The sequence below is a fragment of the Terrapene carolina genome, unplaced genomic scaffold (genome assembly GCF_002925995.2).
Source record: "Terrapene carolina triunguis isolate 2854851 unplaced genomic scaffold, T_m_triunguis-2.0 Scaffold88, whole genome shotgun sequence".
NCBI lineage: Eukaryota > Metazoa > Chordata > Testudines > Emydidae > Terrapene > Terrapene triunguis.
Window position 1 is genome coordinate 968,217 of NW_020664439.1, and position 14,250 is coordinate 982,466.

The 14,250-nt window shown below is 40.2% G+C and overlaps 1 protein-coding gene across 2 annotated transcripts in view; it reads right to left on the minus strand.

Moving 5' to 3' along the window:
- ARMC8 (armadillo repeat containing 8) overlaps positions 1 to 14,250 on the minus strand; it is a 205,189-nt gene that overhangs the window by 84,018 nt on the left and 106,921 nt on the right. For both annotated transcript variants that reach the window (XM_024218622.2, XM_024218621.2), the window contains 2 exons: positions 3,131 to 3,206; positions 2,949 to 3,039 (listed from right to left, as the gene is read on the minus strand). In XM_024218622.2, the coding sequence (XP_024074390.1) occupies positions 2,949 to 3,039; positions 3,131 to 3,206 (167 nt within the window). The remainder of the gene's footprint in view (positions 1 to 2,948; positions 3,040 to 3,130; positions 3,207 to 14,250) is intronic.

Below are 14,250 nucleotides of genomic sequence, written 5' to 3' on the forward strand. Positions count from 1 at the left end.
GCTATCTCTAAGGGTGAATGATCCTGGAGTGTAGTACAAGCTGCAGAGTTCTGACAATCACACAGAGTCTTCAGATAAGAGGATGGAGTAGGAAACAAGGGAAAAATAAAACCACAAGGAGAGGGCAGGTCATGGTGGAACCACTCATGGGATGCAGAACCTTGCTGATTAACATAGGGGAGGACAGAGACAGCAAGCAGGGGATAGAGCAGCCTGTTCATTTAACACAAGCATTACTCCCTACAGATATCACAGCCTAAAGATGGACACACCCTGTGCTCAGATCTCTCCCATCCCCAGAGGCACTTGTATGCTACACTTGACAGAGCTTTTCCCCTCTCCAGAGGTGCCTGCTTTCTTAACTGATTTGAAGTATATCCATTTCCCTCTCTCAAATGCCTTTAATGAAGGCAAAATACTGAAATAAGTGGGCAAAACTGTTACAATTCTGAACAAATATTTGTAATTCCTGATAGCTGTTCACCCTCACTACTGGAGAGTAGATTGGGTACCTCCAGAATAAATACAGTACCAGAAAAAGTAATACGACAACATAACAGGAGGAAACAAGTTACTTAAGATGGTTACAGGCAAGGCCCCGTATATTACACCATTCCACAACAACAAAATTCAGTTCTTGCCACTGAATTATACTCCAAAAACTCAGCTTTTAAAAAAATAAATATGTTTATAGTCCTTGTGGATATGGAGATTAACTTGAAAACACACACACACACACAGCCTCAAACAGTAATTTTGAGAAGTATAGTGGCATCTCAATAAAGACCCCATTGAGTCCACAATTCCACAACTCTGGAATCTGGCATTTTCCCAAGATATCACAGAATTCAGCATTCTTGTCATAGAATTTGCTGTGTCCAGGTGCCTGGAGTTTTGCTTTCTCCTCCCCTGCCCTGCCAGGACCAGCCTGCCGCTCCCTTTGCTTTTCAGCTTTTCTCAAAAGGGGGAGTTAACTGGATTCCAGTCCATGATCCCCGCACTGTTCCATGGAACCAGGCATCTGGGGCTCAGGAAGCCAACCCTGGAGTCTGGCTTCCAGCATGTAGGATGACAAGCTGAGATACCTGCAGATCAGTGCAGAAGCCGAGGCTAGGGGAGTCAAGGAAATGAATTGCTGAAGCTGGCTACCCGCTGGGACACACGATGTGTTGTAATAATTGTGGCCTAACAGGTCTATCCTAATTGTGGGATGAATTATTGGTAAGTGGGTAAAAGTTTGTAAAATGTTACAATCACCTATAACAATATATGTTGATGCACAAAGGGAAGGGAAAAAGCCTGAACTAGTCCATACAAAAAGCTCTACTAAAGCAACCCAAGGAATGCATTGAGATCGTGCCTAGTAAACAAAAAGCAAATGGAATTAGAAGTTAATGGACCAAAACTGATGTAAGAAACTAGGCTTCATTGGCAGACAAGTAATGAGGGAATGTGCTGTTCTGCCCACTACATCTTCTGGGCCTTTAAAAAAAAAAAAAAAACTTTGGCCAGGGGTGGAAGGGAAAGGGTGGTGGTGGTGGGAGAATCAAATGGGAAAAACTCCTGGTGGAGGCCAACAGGTCTCCGCTCCATTCCAGAGATTTTCCTTCATTTGTGAGTTTCAAGGATGATTGTGACACCCAGACTTTGGCACAAGACAGCTGCAAAGACCCCAGCCTGATACACGCGAGATCCTGCTCTGTCTTCCCCTTCCTTTTCATCTCCCACTATCTCTCTCTCTCTGCTTTTCACCTTATCCTGAGACCAACTGTACCGCACAGCACCAGCACAATGAGATGAGCTGACCCATCGAGCTCTGGTTGGCCTGAGGAGGATTGGTGAAGGAGAGGGAGATGACCAGCTGAATGATATTCTGCTGCCAGGAATGTGAGCCAGGGTCCAGAGCAACAGCTGTTATGGCCTGACTGCCAGCCCAGAGCATCTGTCTGTGACTGTCCAGCCACTCTGTATCCTGAGAAAGTCAACAATAATAGTATTTCCCCACCTTTACTATCCTATCTCTTATCCCATTTGCATCTGTTTGCTCTATCAAAGTCAGGAAGAGTGCCTATCATTCACAACTTGGAATTCAACAGAACTAATCCTTTCCTTTCCCACCAAGAGAAGGATTGCTTGACAAAATAAGACTCCAACCAGCATCCTCTCGAAAATGGGGCTTTGATAAGTTTTTTATTACATTTGTTTTCCATACCCGTTCAATTTCAATATCAAAATGCTTTATATCTTGTTTTGATTCTTTTTCTCTTGTTTATCCTAATCAATACATTTCCAAATTTTGGCACACATTTTCTAATGTGTTTACCACAGAACTAAACAGGCTGAGGTCTATGTACTCAAAATCCCACACTGTTTAGTGTTGTACAGCAACAGGGACACATTAAAACTTCTGACTCTCTGGGCACACTTATTCCATAGAAATTAACACAACAAAGGGAAGAAGGTTCTCCCAGAGGACAGTTCCTGGAGCGGAGCCTGGATGCCTGAAGAGCACCGTGAAAAAACCCACCCACCAAAATAATCATTGTCAAACACAATCAGACACATTTTCCAACTATGAACCATAGCAACACCAGAAGCCTTCAGAAGTAAATAATGTTTTCACCCCTCAGCTCATAGAGAGACTGCAAACCTTTCAGGGCAGGGATTAGCTCTTATCTAGATCTGTACAATGTCCAACACAATCAAGTCCCTAACCCTGAATGGGAACCTTTGGGTACTAATATAATATAAATACTGAATATTATTTAATAACACTTTAAAGGAGTACAAGAGTTTATCTTGCATAAGTGCAAGGAGATGGACTACAGACTAACATTTCACCCAATTCTATCACTTAGGATTTTATGACAAGAAGATTTGTAAGAGTTGCAATTTTAAGCATTAGTTACATTGCAGCCCCTCTCCCTCTAGCTCCTGTTGAGGATTACCATTTGGCTGATGTGAGCTGCATTTCAATAGGCTTGTCCCTTTGTAACATCTTCACAAAAATCTGTGGTAATAATTCTCCATCAACCAAAACTGCAAACAATGAAAAAGAGGATTCAGGAAATAATTCAAATTCAGTTAATTTGTAAAATGAACATATTAGCCACTGAAGCTTTCAGCTTACCATTTACAAGAGTCATTGATACCTGGGGGTTTTCAAAGGCTAGAACTGAGAAGCATTTCAATGCTTGCATTCGAACCTGTACAAAAACATAGGATTTACATTTCTTTACGTTTCACAAATATTAACCCAAAATAAGTCACACTGTGTTACACTATTTTAAGCTAACTGGGCTTTTGGAAATATTGGCTGATGAAGAAATCTAGATGTGGCTGAAAGGCTGGTGGAAGTGTCTGGGGACATGGCTCGACTCTTCTGTGATAGATCTGATATTATCTCTGCATGTTGTATTTTGCACATTTGTGAAATCCAGGGGGAAGTGATTACTAATGGGAGGGAAAAGGAGGAGCAGAGGCTATCTGCCAACACTGCGCAAACCTTGGCAAGACTTGTTGCCAATGGCATGGATGACAGAGTCAATGATACTCTCTGCATACTCTGAGGGGGAGCTTCAGAAGCATCCAAAGAAGTTAGCATAAATCTGACTAAAAGTTAATAGGACTTGTACTCCTAAATCTCTTCTGGATTTTTGAGAGCAATGCATAGCTATATTGAATTTATGTACACTATTAAAATAAATTTAAGCTATCTAATCTGCTGTGATTATATTAGGGCTGTCGATTAATCGCAGGTAACTCACGTGATTAACTCAAAAAAATTAATCGTGATTAAAAAAATTAATCACGATTAATCGCACTGTTAAACAATAGAATACCAACTGAAATTTATTAAATATTTTTGGATGTTTTTCTACATTTTCAAATATATTGATTTCTATTAGAACACACAATACCAATTGTACAGTGCTCACTTTATATTATTTTTTATTAAAAATATTTGCACTGTAAAAATGATAAACAAAAGAAACAGTATTTTTCAGTTCACTTTATACAAGTAATGTAGTGCAATCTCTTTATCGTGAAAGCATAACTTACAAATGTAGATTTGTTTTGGTTACATAACTGCATTCAAAAATAAAACAATGTAAAACTTTAGAGCCTAAAGTCCACTCAGTTGTACTTCTTATTCAGCCAATCGCTCAGACAAACAAGTTTGGTTACAATTTGCAGGAGATAATGCTGCCCGCTTCTTGTTTACAATATCACCTGAAGTGAGAACAAGCATTCACATGGCACTTTTTTAGCAGGCGTTGCAAGGTATTTGCATGCCAGATATGCTAAACATTCGTATGCCCCTTCATACTTCAGCCACCATTCCAGAGGACATACTTTCATGCTGATGATGCTCGTTAAAAAAATAATGCGTTAATTAAATTTGTGACTGAACTGGTTGGGGGAGAACTGTACCTCTCCTGTTCTGTTTTACCCACATTCTGCCATATATTTCATGTTATAGCAGTCTCGGATGATGACCCAGCACATATTCGTTTTAAGAACACTTTCACTGCAGATTTGACAAAACGCAAAGAAGGTACCAATGTGAGATTTCTAAAGATAGCTACAGCACTCGACCCAAGATTTAAGAATCTGAAGTGCCTTCCAAAATCTGATCAACAGGGGTGTGGAGCATGCTTTCAGAAGTCTTAGAAGATCAACACTCCAATGCGGAAACTACAGAACCCGAACCACCAAAAAAGAAAATCAGCCTTCTGCTTGGGGCATCTAACTCAGCTGATGAAAATGAACATGTCAGTCCACTCTGCTTTGGATCGTTATCGAGCAGAACCCATCATCAGCATGGATGCATGTCCTCTGGAATGGTGGTTGAAACATGAAGACACATATGAATCTTTAGAGCATCTGGCACACAAATATCTTGCAACGCATGCTACAACCGGGCCATGCAAACGTCTGTTCTCACTTTCAGGTGCCATTGTAAACAAGAAGCGGGCAGCATTATCTCCTGCAAATTGTAACCAAACTTTTATGTCTGAGCAATCAGCTGAAAAAGAAGTAGGACAGACTTTAGGTTATACATTTTTACATTGTTTTATTTCTGAATGGAGTTAATTCTACATTTGTAAGTTCAACTTTCATGATAAAGTGATTGCACTACGGTACTTGTATTAGATGAATTGAAAAATTTTTTTTTTTTTTTTTTTTTTTTACAGTGCAAGAATTTGAAATCAAAATAAATATAAAGTGAGCACTGTACACTTTGTATTCTGTACTATAATTGAAATCAATATATTTGAAAATGTAGAAAACATCCAAAAATATTTAAATAAATGGTTTTTATTATTAACAGCGCAATTAATCGCAATTAATTTTTTTAATTGCTTGACAGCCCTAGATTATATATCATTACTGTTATCTGCACTTCTGCCATTGCTATTATACAATGACATTAAACACAATATTATGCAAGTGTATACTGGGTGGGTTTTCATGTTGCTTTTGGTATTTGCTTTTGCTACTCTACCTATAAAGATACCACATGATATAAGATAGTCTTTTGAATATAGCAAAATAAAATTGATTATTGCTATTCAGTCAACCTTGGCCTTCCAACCTGCGAGGGAAGACATTGGTGGGGTGGAGAGGGGAAGATCAAGAACTCAGTTTTGGCCATGGTGAATTTAAATAGGAGATCATGAGGAGACCAAGATGCTGGTTTAGACATAGGGAGCTGGGTCTGGAGTTGGGAGAGATTTGTGAGTCATTCATCAGATTATCTGATGCTAGAGAACAGAGAAAGAAAAAACAGAGGCCTTTGGGAGAGTTGAAGTTAGGGGTGGTGAATCAAACAGACCACTGAAAATACAATTAGAGGGGTCAGTAAAGAGCCAGGACTGGACAGAGAGTATCAAAATCAAGGAGGACAAGAAGAGAAACATGGGTGATAGGTCAGAGATAGCATCATGGTATGCTGAAACCCGCCACTGGATCAGGAGTGGAGTGATGACAGACACAGGGACTCAATCCCCAAATAGGGTCTTATCTGATCTCAAATGGACCACTTCCAGAAGTTGGACACTTCCTGACTTTGGTGGAGGAATCAAGTTCCTCTTACTCATGGAGTGAATAGATGCTGGCAGCGTTGTTTGCCAAGAAGCGCACAGACTTGTCCTCGAAACAAGGAAGGAAAGTGCTCCATGCCAGTCAAATTATTTTTGCCTGTCTCACATAGGACAACTGACTTTCAAACCTGTAGGAATCAGTCTGCAATAAATAAGTTGTTGCAGAGTGGAGCCCACAATGGCTCCTTGTGAACTCAAGGGGTTGAGTGACAATGAATGATGATTTTCTTGTGGTTGATCCTGAGCCCAAGGAAGCGAAAACATTTATACACATTGTCCAAATTATACTTCACCCCTTGTGAAAAGAGCTCTTTTGGCTAATCACATAGATAAGCCAGCCTTGCAAAAATCACACATGAACAGGGACAGGTGTTTTTTTTTTTTTTTTTAATTTAAACACAGAAGAATCATTTGTATTTTCCTTATCAGGGTAAGGTAAAAATAAGTAAATAGGTTTTTGTGTCAGGGCTGTTGAATTTTCATTACAATGAAACCCTTGAGTCTTGGGGTTGCTAAAAGACCAAAGAGTAGAACTAAGTACAAGTAATGGGGACTGCATAATAGTTAGACAGCCAAGGTGGGTGAGGTAATAGCTTTTATTGGACTAACTTCTTTGGTCCAATAAAAGATATTACATCACCCACCTTGTGTCTCTAATATCCTGGGACCAACATGGTTACAACTATACTGCATACATAGACAGTCTGAGTGAAACATGAAATTAAGTGCCTTTGAGGTTGATAGCCCACAAAAAATCCTGCTGATTTACACCCACCATATGGGATCAGAATTGTTGGATATAATTATTCTACCTTAAATCAAGGATGATGCAAAACACTCCCTTTTTCTTGGCAATAAGGATATAATGGGAAGATAGCCCCTTATCCAGAAGCTGCTAAAGAAACTTTGTTTCCAAATAAAGGAGAAAGGCTCTCTGCATTTTCTCACGAGAAGGCTTCCTGAAAAGGGCTGGGCAAGGCGTTTAGGGGAAGCAGCTTGGAGTAGAATATCCTTTCTGGATGTCTTCTAGGACCCATCTGTTTGAAGCAATTCCCCTTAATAATACCAAGTAAAAAGGAGCAAGTCAGTTACTATGGGGGAAAAGGGAAGGGTAAAGTATCTATGAGGAAAGGTTCGTGGTTCCTGACAGCCCCATCAAAATGTTTTCTGGCAAACCGTGCCAGTGAAAATGAAGCACTGAACTCACTACAACTTTCTGCTACAATGTTTTTTCTCTGCTGGCTTGATGGAACTGTTTCTGATCCAGTCCCTAGAATTACTTTTGTGTGTGTAGATGAAACAACTCTTTCAGATATCTCATGCAGGTAGAATTTGTAATATGTGAAACATCCATAAAGCATGGATTTTATTAACAGAAATATTCTATATCAATGGTCATTATATATCAACGGTAATTATTGACCCTAGACACAGAAAACATAAGCTATTTCTATGTTTTACGGGAAGAGGAAATTCCAACCTGAGAAATTAATTGCCAAATCTCAGGTTACCAGCAAACTTGCTCTTTTTATCCTGGTTGAGAAGTTATTCCATATTTCTGTTAAAGTTATTTTATTAAATATAAATACACTAGTGGTTTTAAAGAACTGCTTCATATTAATAGCACTAAGAAAAGTATAACTGTACCATGTAGATCTATCTAGGTCGATTTAAAAGCAGAGGCGATTTTAATGTGTTCTGGACACTGAACATCTCCTGTGTGAAAGTCTCAGAACTTAAAGGGAAAGTTCTGTTGCTAAGTAACCATAATCACAGGACTGTCTATAGAGTTAAATATATGCACAAACACAATAAAAGGGACATGCTCTTATCTGAAATAAATATTGATGAAATCACTTCTTCAGTTTTAATTAATGCTGAGCACGACAATATTTATATAAAAATAGGGCTGTCGATTAATTGCAGTTAACTCACACGATTAACAAAATATTAAGCGTGATTAAAAAAATTAATTATGATTAATTGCAATTTTAATCACATTGTTAAACAATAGAATACCAATTGAAATTTATTAAATATTTTGGATGTTTTTCTACATTTTCAAATATATTGATTTGAGTTACAACACAGAATACAAAGTGTACAGTACTTGCTTTATATTATTTTTATTGAAAATATTTGCACTGTAAAAATGATAAACAAAAGGAACAGTATTTTTCAATTCACCTCATACAAGTACTGCAGTGCAATCTCTTTATCATGAAAGCATAACTTACAAATGTAGATTTTTTTTGTTACATAACTGCATTCAAAAATAAAACAATATACAACTTTAGAGCCTAAAGTCCACTCAGTCCTACTTCTTGTTCAACCAACTGCTAAGACAAACAAGTTTGTTTAAATTTACAGGAGATAATACCGCCACTCTCCTGAAAGTGAGAACAGACGTTCACATGGCACTTTTGTAGCTAGCACTGCAAGGTATTTATGTGCCAGATATACTAAACATTCGTATGCACTCGACCCAAGATTTAAGAATCTGAAGTGCCTTCCAAAATCTGATCAGCATGGGGTGTGGAGCATGCTTTCAGAAGTCTGAAAAGAGCAACACACCGATGCAGTAACTACAGAAAACAAACCACCAAAAAAGAAAATCAATCTTCTGCTGGTGGCATCTGACTCAGATGATGAAAATGAACATGCGCTGGCCTGCATTGCTTTGGATTGTTATCAAGCAGAACCCATCATCAGCATGGACGCATTGCATCTGGAATGGTGGTTGAAGCATGAAGGGACATATGAATCTTTAGTGCATCTGGCACGTAAATATATTGCAATGCCAGCTACACCAGTGCCATGCCTGTTCTCACTTTCAGGTGACATTGTAAACAAGAAGCGGGCAGCATTATCTCCTGCAAATGTAAACAAACTTGTTTGTCTGAGCGACTGGCTGAATAAGAAGGAGGACTGAGTAGACTTGTAAGGTCTAAAGTTTTACACTGTTTTATTTTTGAATGCAGTTTTTTTGGTACATAATTCTACATTTGTAAGTTCAACTTTCATGATAAAGTGATTGCACTACAGTACTTGTATTCGGTGAACTGAAAAATACTATTTTTTTTTACAGTGCAAGTATTTGAAATCAAAATAAATATAAAGTGAGCACTGTACACTTTGTAGTCTGTGTTGTAATTGAAATCAATATATTCGAAAATGTGGAAAACATCCAAAAATATTTATATAAATAGTATTATATTATTGTTTAACAGTGCGATTAATCACACGATTAATTGCGATTAATTTTTTTAATCGCTTGACAGCCCTAATAAAAAACCAAAATTAAATATTTAATTTATAAAATGGAGAGTCAATGTGAAGTGAACATCTGAAAACTAAACCCAGGCAAAATGTATAATAATTAACTGAACCACCATGAAAACTTCATTGCAAGAAAATAAAAATGATCCAGGTAGTGAGTGAACTAAGAAAGAACAAAAGGATAAACTTCATATCACTACCTGGTTAAAGATATTTTCCATATGGAATGTACTAACCTATATAAAAAGGACGTTAAAAATAGAACAAAACACTCAATTTTTTTGGGAATGCTAAAATCAATGATGCCCAAGGAAACTTAATTTTGCCCATTATGGGTATATATCATCATATAGTCTCATTACATGATCATATGTTATTTTTCCACAGCACAGATGGTGAAATAAAGCAACGGTTCAGTATTTTTTTAATCCTCAATATTCAGCATAGGGCCTCCATACCTCATTTACTGCACACCATCCTGCATTCAATACATAATTATAAATATCTTTATGGGCTTTCCTATTGCACTCATGATTGTAGCATTTGCACCTCAAACACTAATTTATCTTTACAATAACCCTGTGAATTAGATAAACTTTAGCCACATTGTACAGATGGGAACTGAGCCAGAATAATTAGAGCCAAAATTTGTAGAAGAGACAACTAATCGTGATGTTTCGGTGTTTGGAGGCCCAACTAGGGACACCTAAAGTCTCATATTTCAGGTATGCTGAGCACCCACAGCTCCCATTAACTTCAAATGGAGTAGTGAGTGCTTGGCTCTTCTGAAAACCAAGCCCTAAGGCCAGAATTTTCAGAATGGCTTGGGTCAGATTTTCCAAAAAGCTCAGCAGTCAGTGTGCAAGGAGTCGTAGTATGTGATGATGTAATTAAAACAGTTGAAGGCAAAAACCCATTAACTCAGATAAATGCTGCAGACTTGATACTATTTCTGGGAGTTTTGGAAATATACTTTGAAGTTGTCCAGACATGATGAAACACCGATAAAAATGTTCCTGTACAATTATAAAAACGCCCTCACACTCTCTATATAAAAATATAGCTAAATATATTTTTTTTAAAAGAAAACTTATGCCTACTCTGAGTTAAGTGATAAAGCACAGACCTTTGGATATTCAGAGAACTTTCTACAGTTTTGACTGGACTATCTCTGCCGTGGCCTGATTGGCTGTTTGTGAAGGAAGAAGAGAGAAGGTTGGAGCACTCTCTTCCCCTCAATTTCACTCCACATCTGCCTTTCTTATACTCTTCTCCCCTGCCTTATTCCCCTCGCCCTCAACCCTTCACTTCTCTTTCCATTTAGCTGATTCCACTCCTAAGTAAACCCACCAAAAATCATGGAACTAACATGACATTTGCTGCCATCACATTTGCTCACTCTGCTTGTATGTTCTATTCCGTCACCCATCCTGTGTCTGTCAGGTCTATTTAGATTGTCAGCTGTTTGGGAAAGGGCTCAATTATACAGCACCAGTACAATCGGGCCCAATCTTAGACACTACCATAATAAACATGATTAACAAAATAAAAATAAAAACAAACTGCTACGTCTGATTTGAACATCTGGTTTATTGGGGCTAGGGAAACTGTTGCTGAATGTTAATAGTTCCTAAAAGAGCTACTTACTTTTTTTTTTTTTTTTTTTAAAAGGACCTATAATACTCTCCAAAATTTGGAAGAAAGCAATTAAACATCAATTGGTAACAAAACACAGAGTCCTGTTTAGTGTCTAGATGCGCTCCCGACCCTAGCAGAGAGGTGTCTGTCATTATGACGACCGTTGGGGAGGGACACACAAATGGAACTCCTGTGCACACGCTGTGATAATCTTTCCACCAGTTGAGGTATTGTTGTTCAGAGGTAGGAATGGAAAGCAGCACATTTAAACTGTGTCTGCTTGGTGACTAAACCGTTCTGAGCCACCCTTGAAGGCAGCACCTTCGAAACCTTGCATATTCTGTAACAAAGGTGGTGGCTGCCATGTGCCCCAGCAACTAAAGACAGTTCTTGATCATAGTTTGGGGGCTGAGCTGAATTGTGCTGGCTATGTTGGAAAGGGCAGAAGAAGGTAGGCTCTTGCTGTCATTGAATCAAGGTTTCCCTCCATGAATTCTAAGCCTTGGACAGAGGTCAAAGTGGATTTTTGAATGTCCAATTGCAGGCCCAATTCAAGGAAGAGACCTATGGCGGTGGAGGTTGCTCAAGACGTCCGTTCCAGGAAGCAGCCCTTCAGCAGACAATCGGACATGTAAGGGAATACTAAGATACCTTTCCTGTGGAGCAGACCAAGGGGGGGCACTCAGTATTGAAAGTGGTCGTGGCAGACAGTGAAACATAGGAATCATTTGTGGTATGGGTGGATAGCAATATGGAAACACGCGTCTTGAAGGTTGAGGACTGATAACCAATCCCCCTGCTCTACTGACAGAGTTATTGCTGCAAGTGTCACCGTTTTGAATTACAGTGTCTTCACATAGGTACTGAGTATGGTCTCCAACTGCCACTCTTTTTTGGTACCAGAAGCTACCTTGAATAAAATCCCTTCCCTTTGTGCTGCATGAGGACTGATTCTATGGCTCCCAAATGTAAGAGAGTGTCTATTTCTTGACAAAACAAGCTTTCGTGAGGAGGTCCATGAAGAGGGATGGGGAAGGGGGGGTTTGTTGGTGGAAGTGTAGTAAAGTGGACGGTGTATCCTTTGGAGATGACATCCAAAACCTACTTGTCCATAGTGATCAAATCCCAGGAGCACCTGAAGGAGTGAAGGTCACCAAAAGAAATAAGGGTGGTGAATTGGTGCAGCTCAAGAGGATGAGGATGGCAATTCGAGCCCGTGACCAACCCGTCAAAATTGCTGCTTGGACATGGACAGCTTCTTTCTATAGAACCTCTGTCTCTTTTGGTGAGATTCATACGATTTCTCTTGGCCTGGGTCAGAAGCCAGGCATCGAGAGCTCTCCATCATGAGGAGATGAAGCTTTATCTGTTTTTTCTAGCTCTTGATTTCAGTGCCAAAGAAAAAGTTGCACTTCTGGGCAACATGCGATTCCCCAAGGCAACGGATGCAGGAGGAGTGCCCGTAGTGGATCGGGATCACCTCCCAACATGACAGACAGCAGTTGAAGCTGGGACAACTGGGCATAACCTCCCAGTAAAAGAAAAAATTATTAACTAGCTAATATCTACCTAAATATAAAGAAAATATTTTTTAAAGAAAAGATAAGAAGCTATATTACTACTAACTACAGAAACTAACACTAATACTATTAGTGACTATTAATGAAAGAAGCGGAAAGCTGAGGAAATCTCAATGGGACAACTGCAAGAGTTCCGTCTCAGGCTGAGGTGACTGAGAAGGAACTGAGGGTGGTTCACCTGTACAATAGCACGGAGCACTGACTGACACGCATGCAGGGGCTGAACAGATATTGCTATGAGAAATCTCCGATCAAAGGCACAGGGGGTGCTAGCGCACCTAGAGTGAAGCAACAATGGGGACACTACTCAAAGAAGAACTCCCTATTTTTGGAAAAACATGTCTGTGTAAATCAGAGGTCCCTAAAGTGTGGGGCATGCCCCCCTCAGGGGGCGTGGAGGACCATCCAGGGAGGCACGGTGGGGCCCAGGCCAACCCCCACAGGGGCGGGCAGGGAGTGCAACCCAGCTCCTCCCTGCCCCAGTCCTGCCCCCAGCCGCATCCCCGGCTCCCAGTCCCGCCCCAGCTACGTCCCTGCACCTGGCCCCATCCCAGCTGTGGCTCCATTCCTGGCCCAGGGCCGAGGCTGGGAGCAGAGTCACACCTGGCTGCAGGCCCGGCTGCCAGCCCCCACTGCTGACCAGCTGTGGCTCCACTCCCATCCCCAGCCTCATCCCCGACCGCAGCCCCAGCCTCGGCCCCCTTACGCCTGTCCACATCCATCCCCCACACCGAGCTGTGACCCCACTCCCGGCCCCAGCTCTGGGCACAGACGGGGGGAGGGAGGGAGGGCACGACCCTCAAAAGTTTGGGGACCGCTGGTGTAAATGCACCCAGATAACATGATCATTATTTGTACAGTATTGCAGTAATTCCTGGAGCCCACCGCCCCGATTGTACTGGACACTGTAGAAACAGTGAGGAAAACTGTCACCTTGTACACTGAAATACAATAAATAATAAGCAATAGTTGCTACTACAATAGGATATGGGGAAAATATTGGCAAGTCAATTAACTAGTTAAGGCATAATCTCACCACCATCTTGGAAAGAATTTAGGCTAATCACAGATCCCACATGAGCCCCTACAGTAGATACAGGCAGACTGGCTATTTGTACTGGAACCATAAACAAGTAAAAAACTCATAGTGAGTTTTTTTGTACTTACTATTGGGGACCTAAGGACCCAGATACCTCTAATTCTGAGAGGTCTGACAGCTGGCTGTTGGAAGTAGAGAAAAGAGGAGGTCAGTTTTCTAAATGTTGTTTTTCCTCTTCTTCTCTTTAATTTTGCTGAAGATGAAGAAGCCTGGATGGCAGTACTAAAATAACAAAATGCCTACCACATTCTCCCAAGAAAAGTTACCATTTCGATAACACAGGTCTGAGATTTCCCACTTATAGTGAAGTCCTGAGAAATTCCACTAAGTGCACCCACAAGACCCACCATGAAATAGCCACTCTCATTGTCACTTCACTGGCACTAAAGGCCACCCTCACCTGATACCACGCTCCAGCCCATAATCATGAAGAGAGAATGTGAATCTTATTCTTCTTCCATAGTGCAAATCACATTTTGCTGAATTGTTTGCAATGCCAGACAGGTATCAATGCCTAAAGTCAGCATCTTGGAGCAACGAACTTATC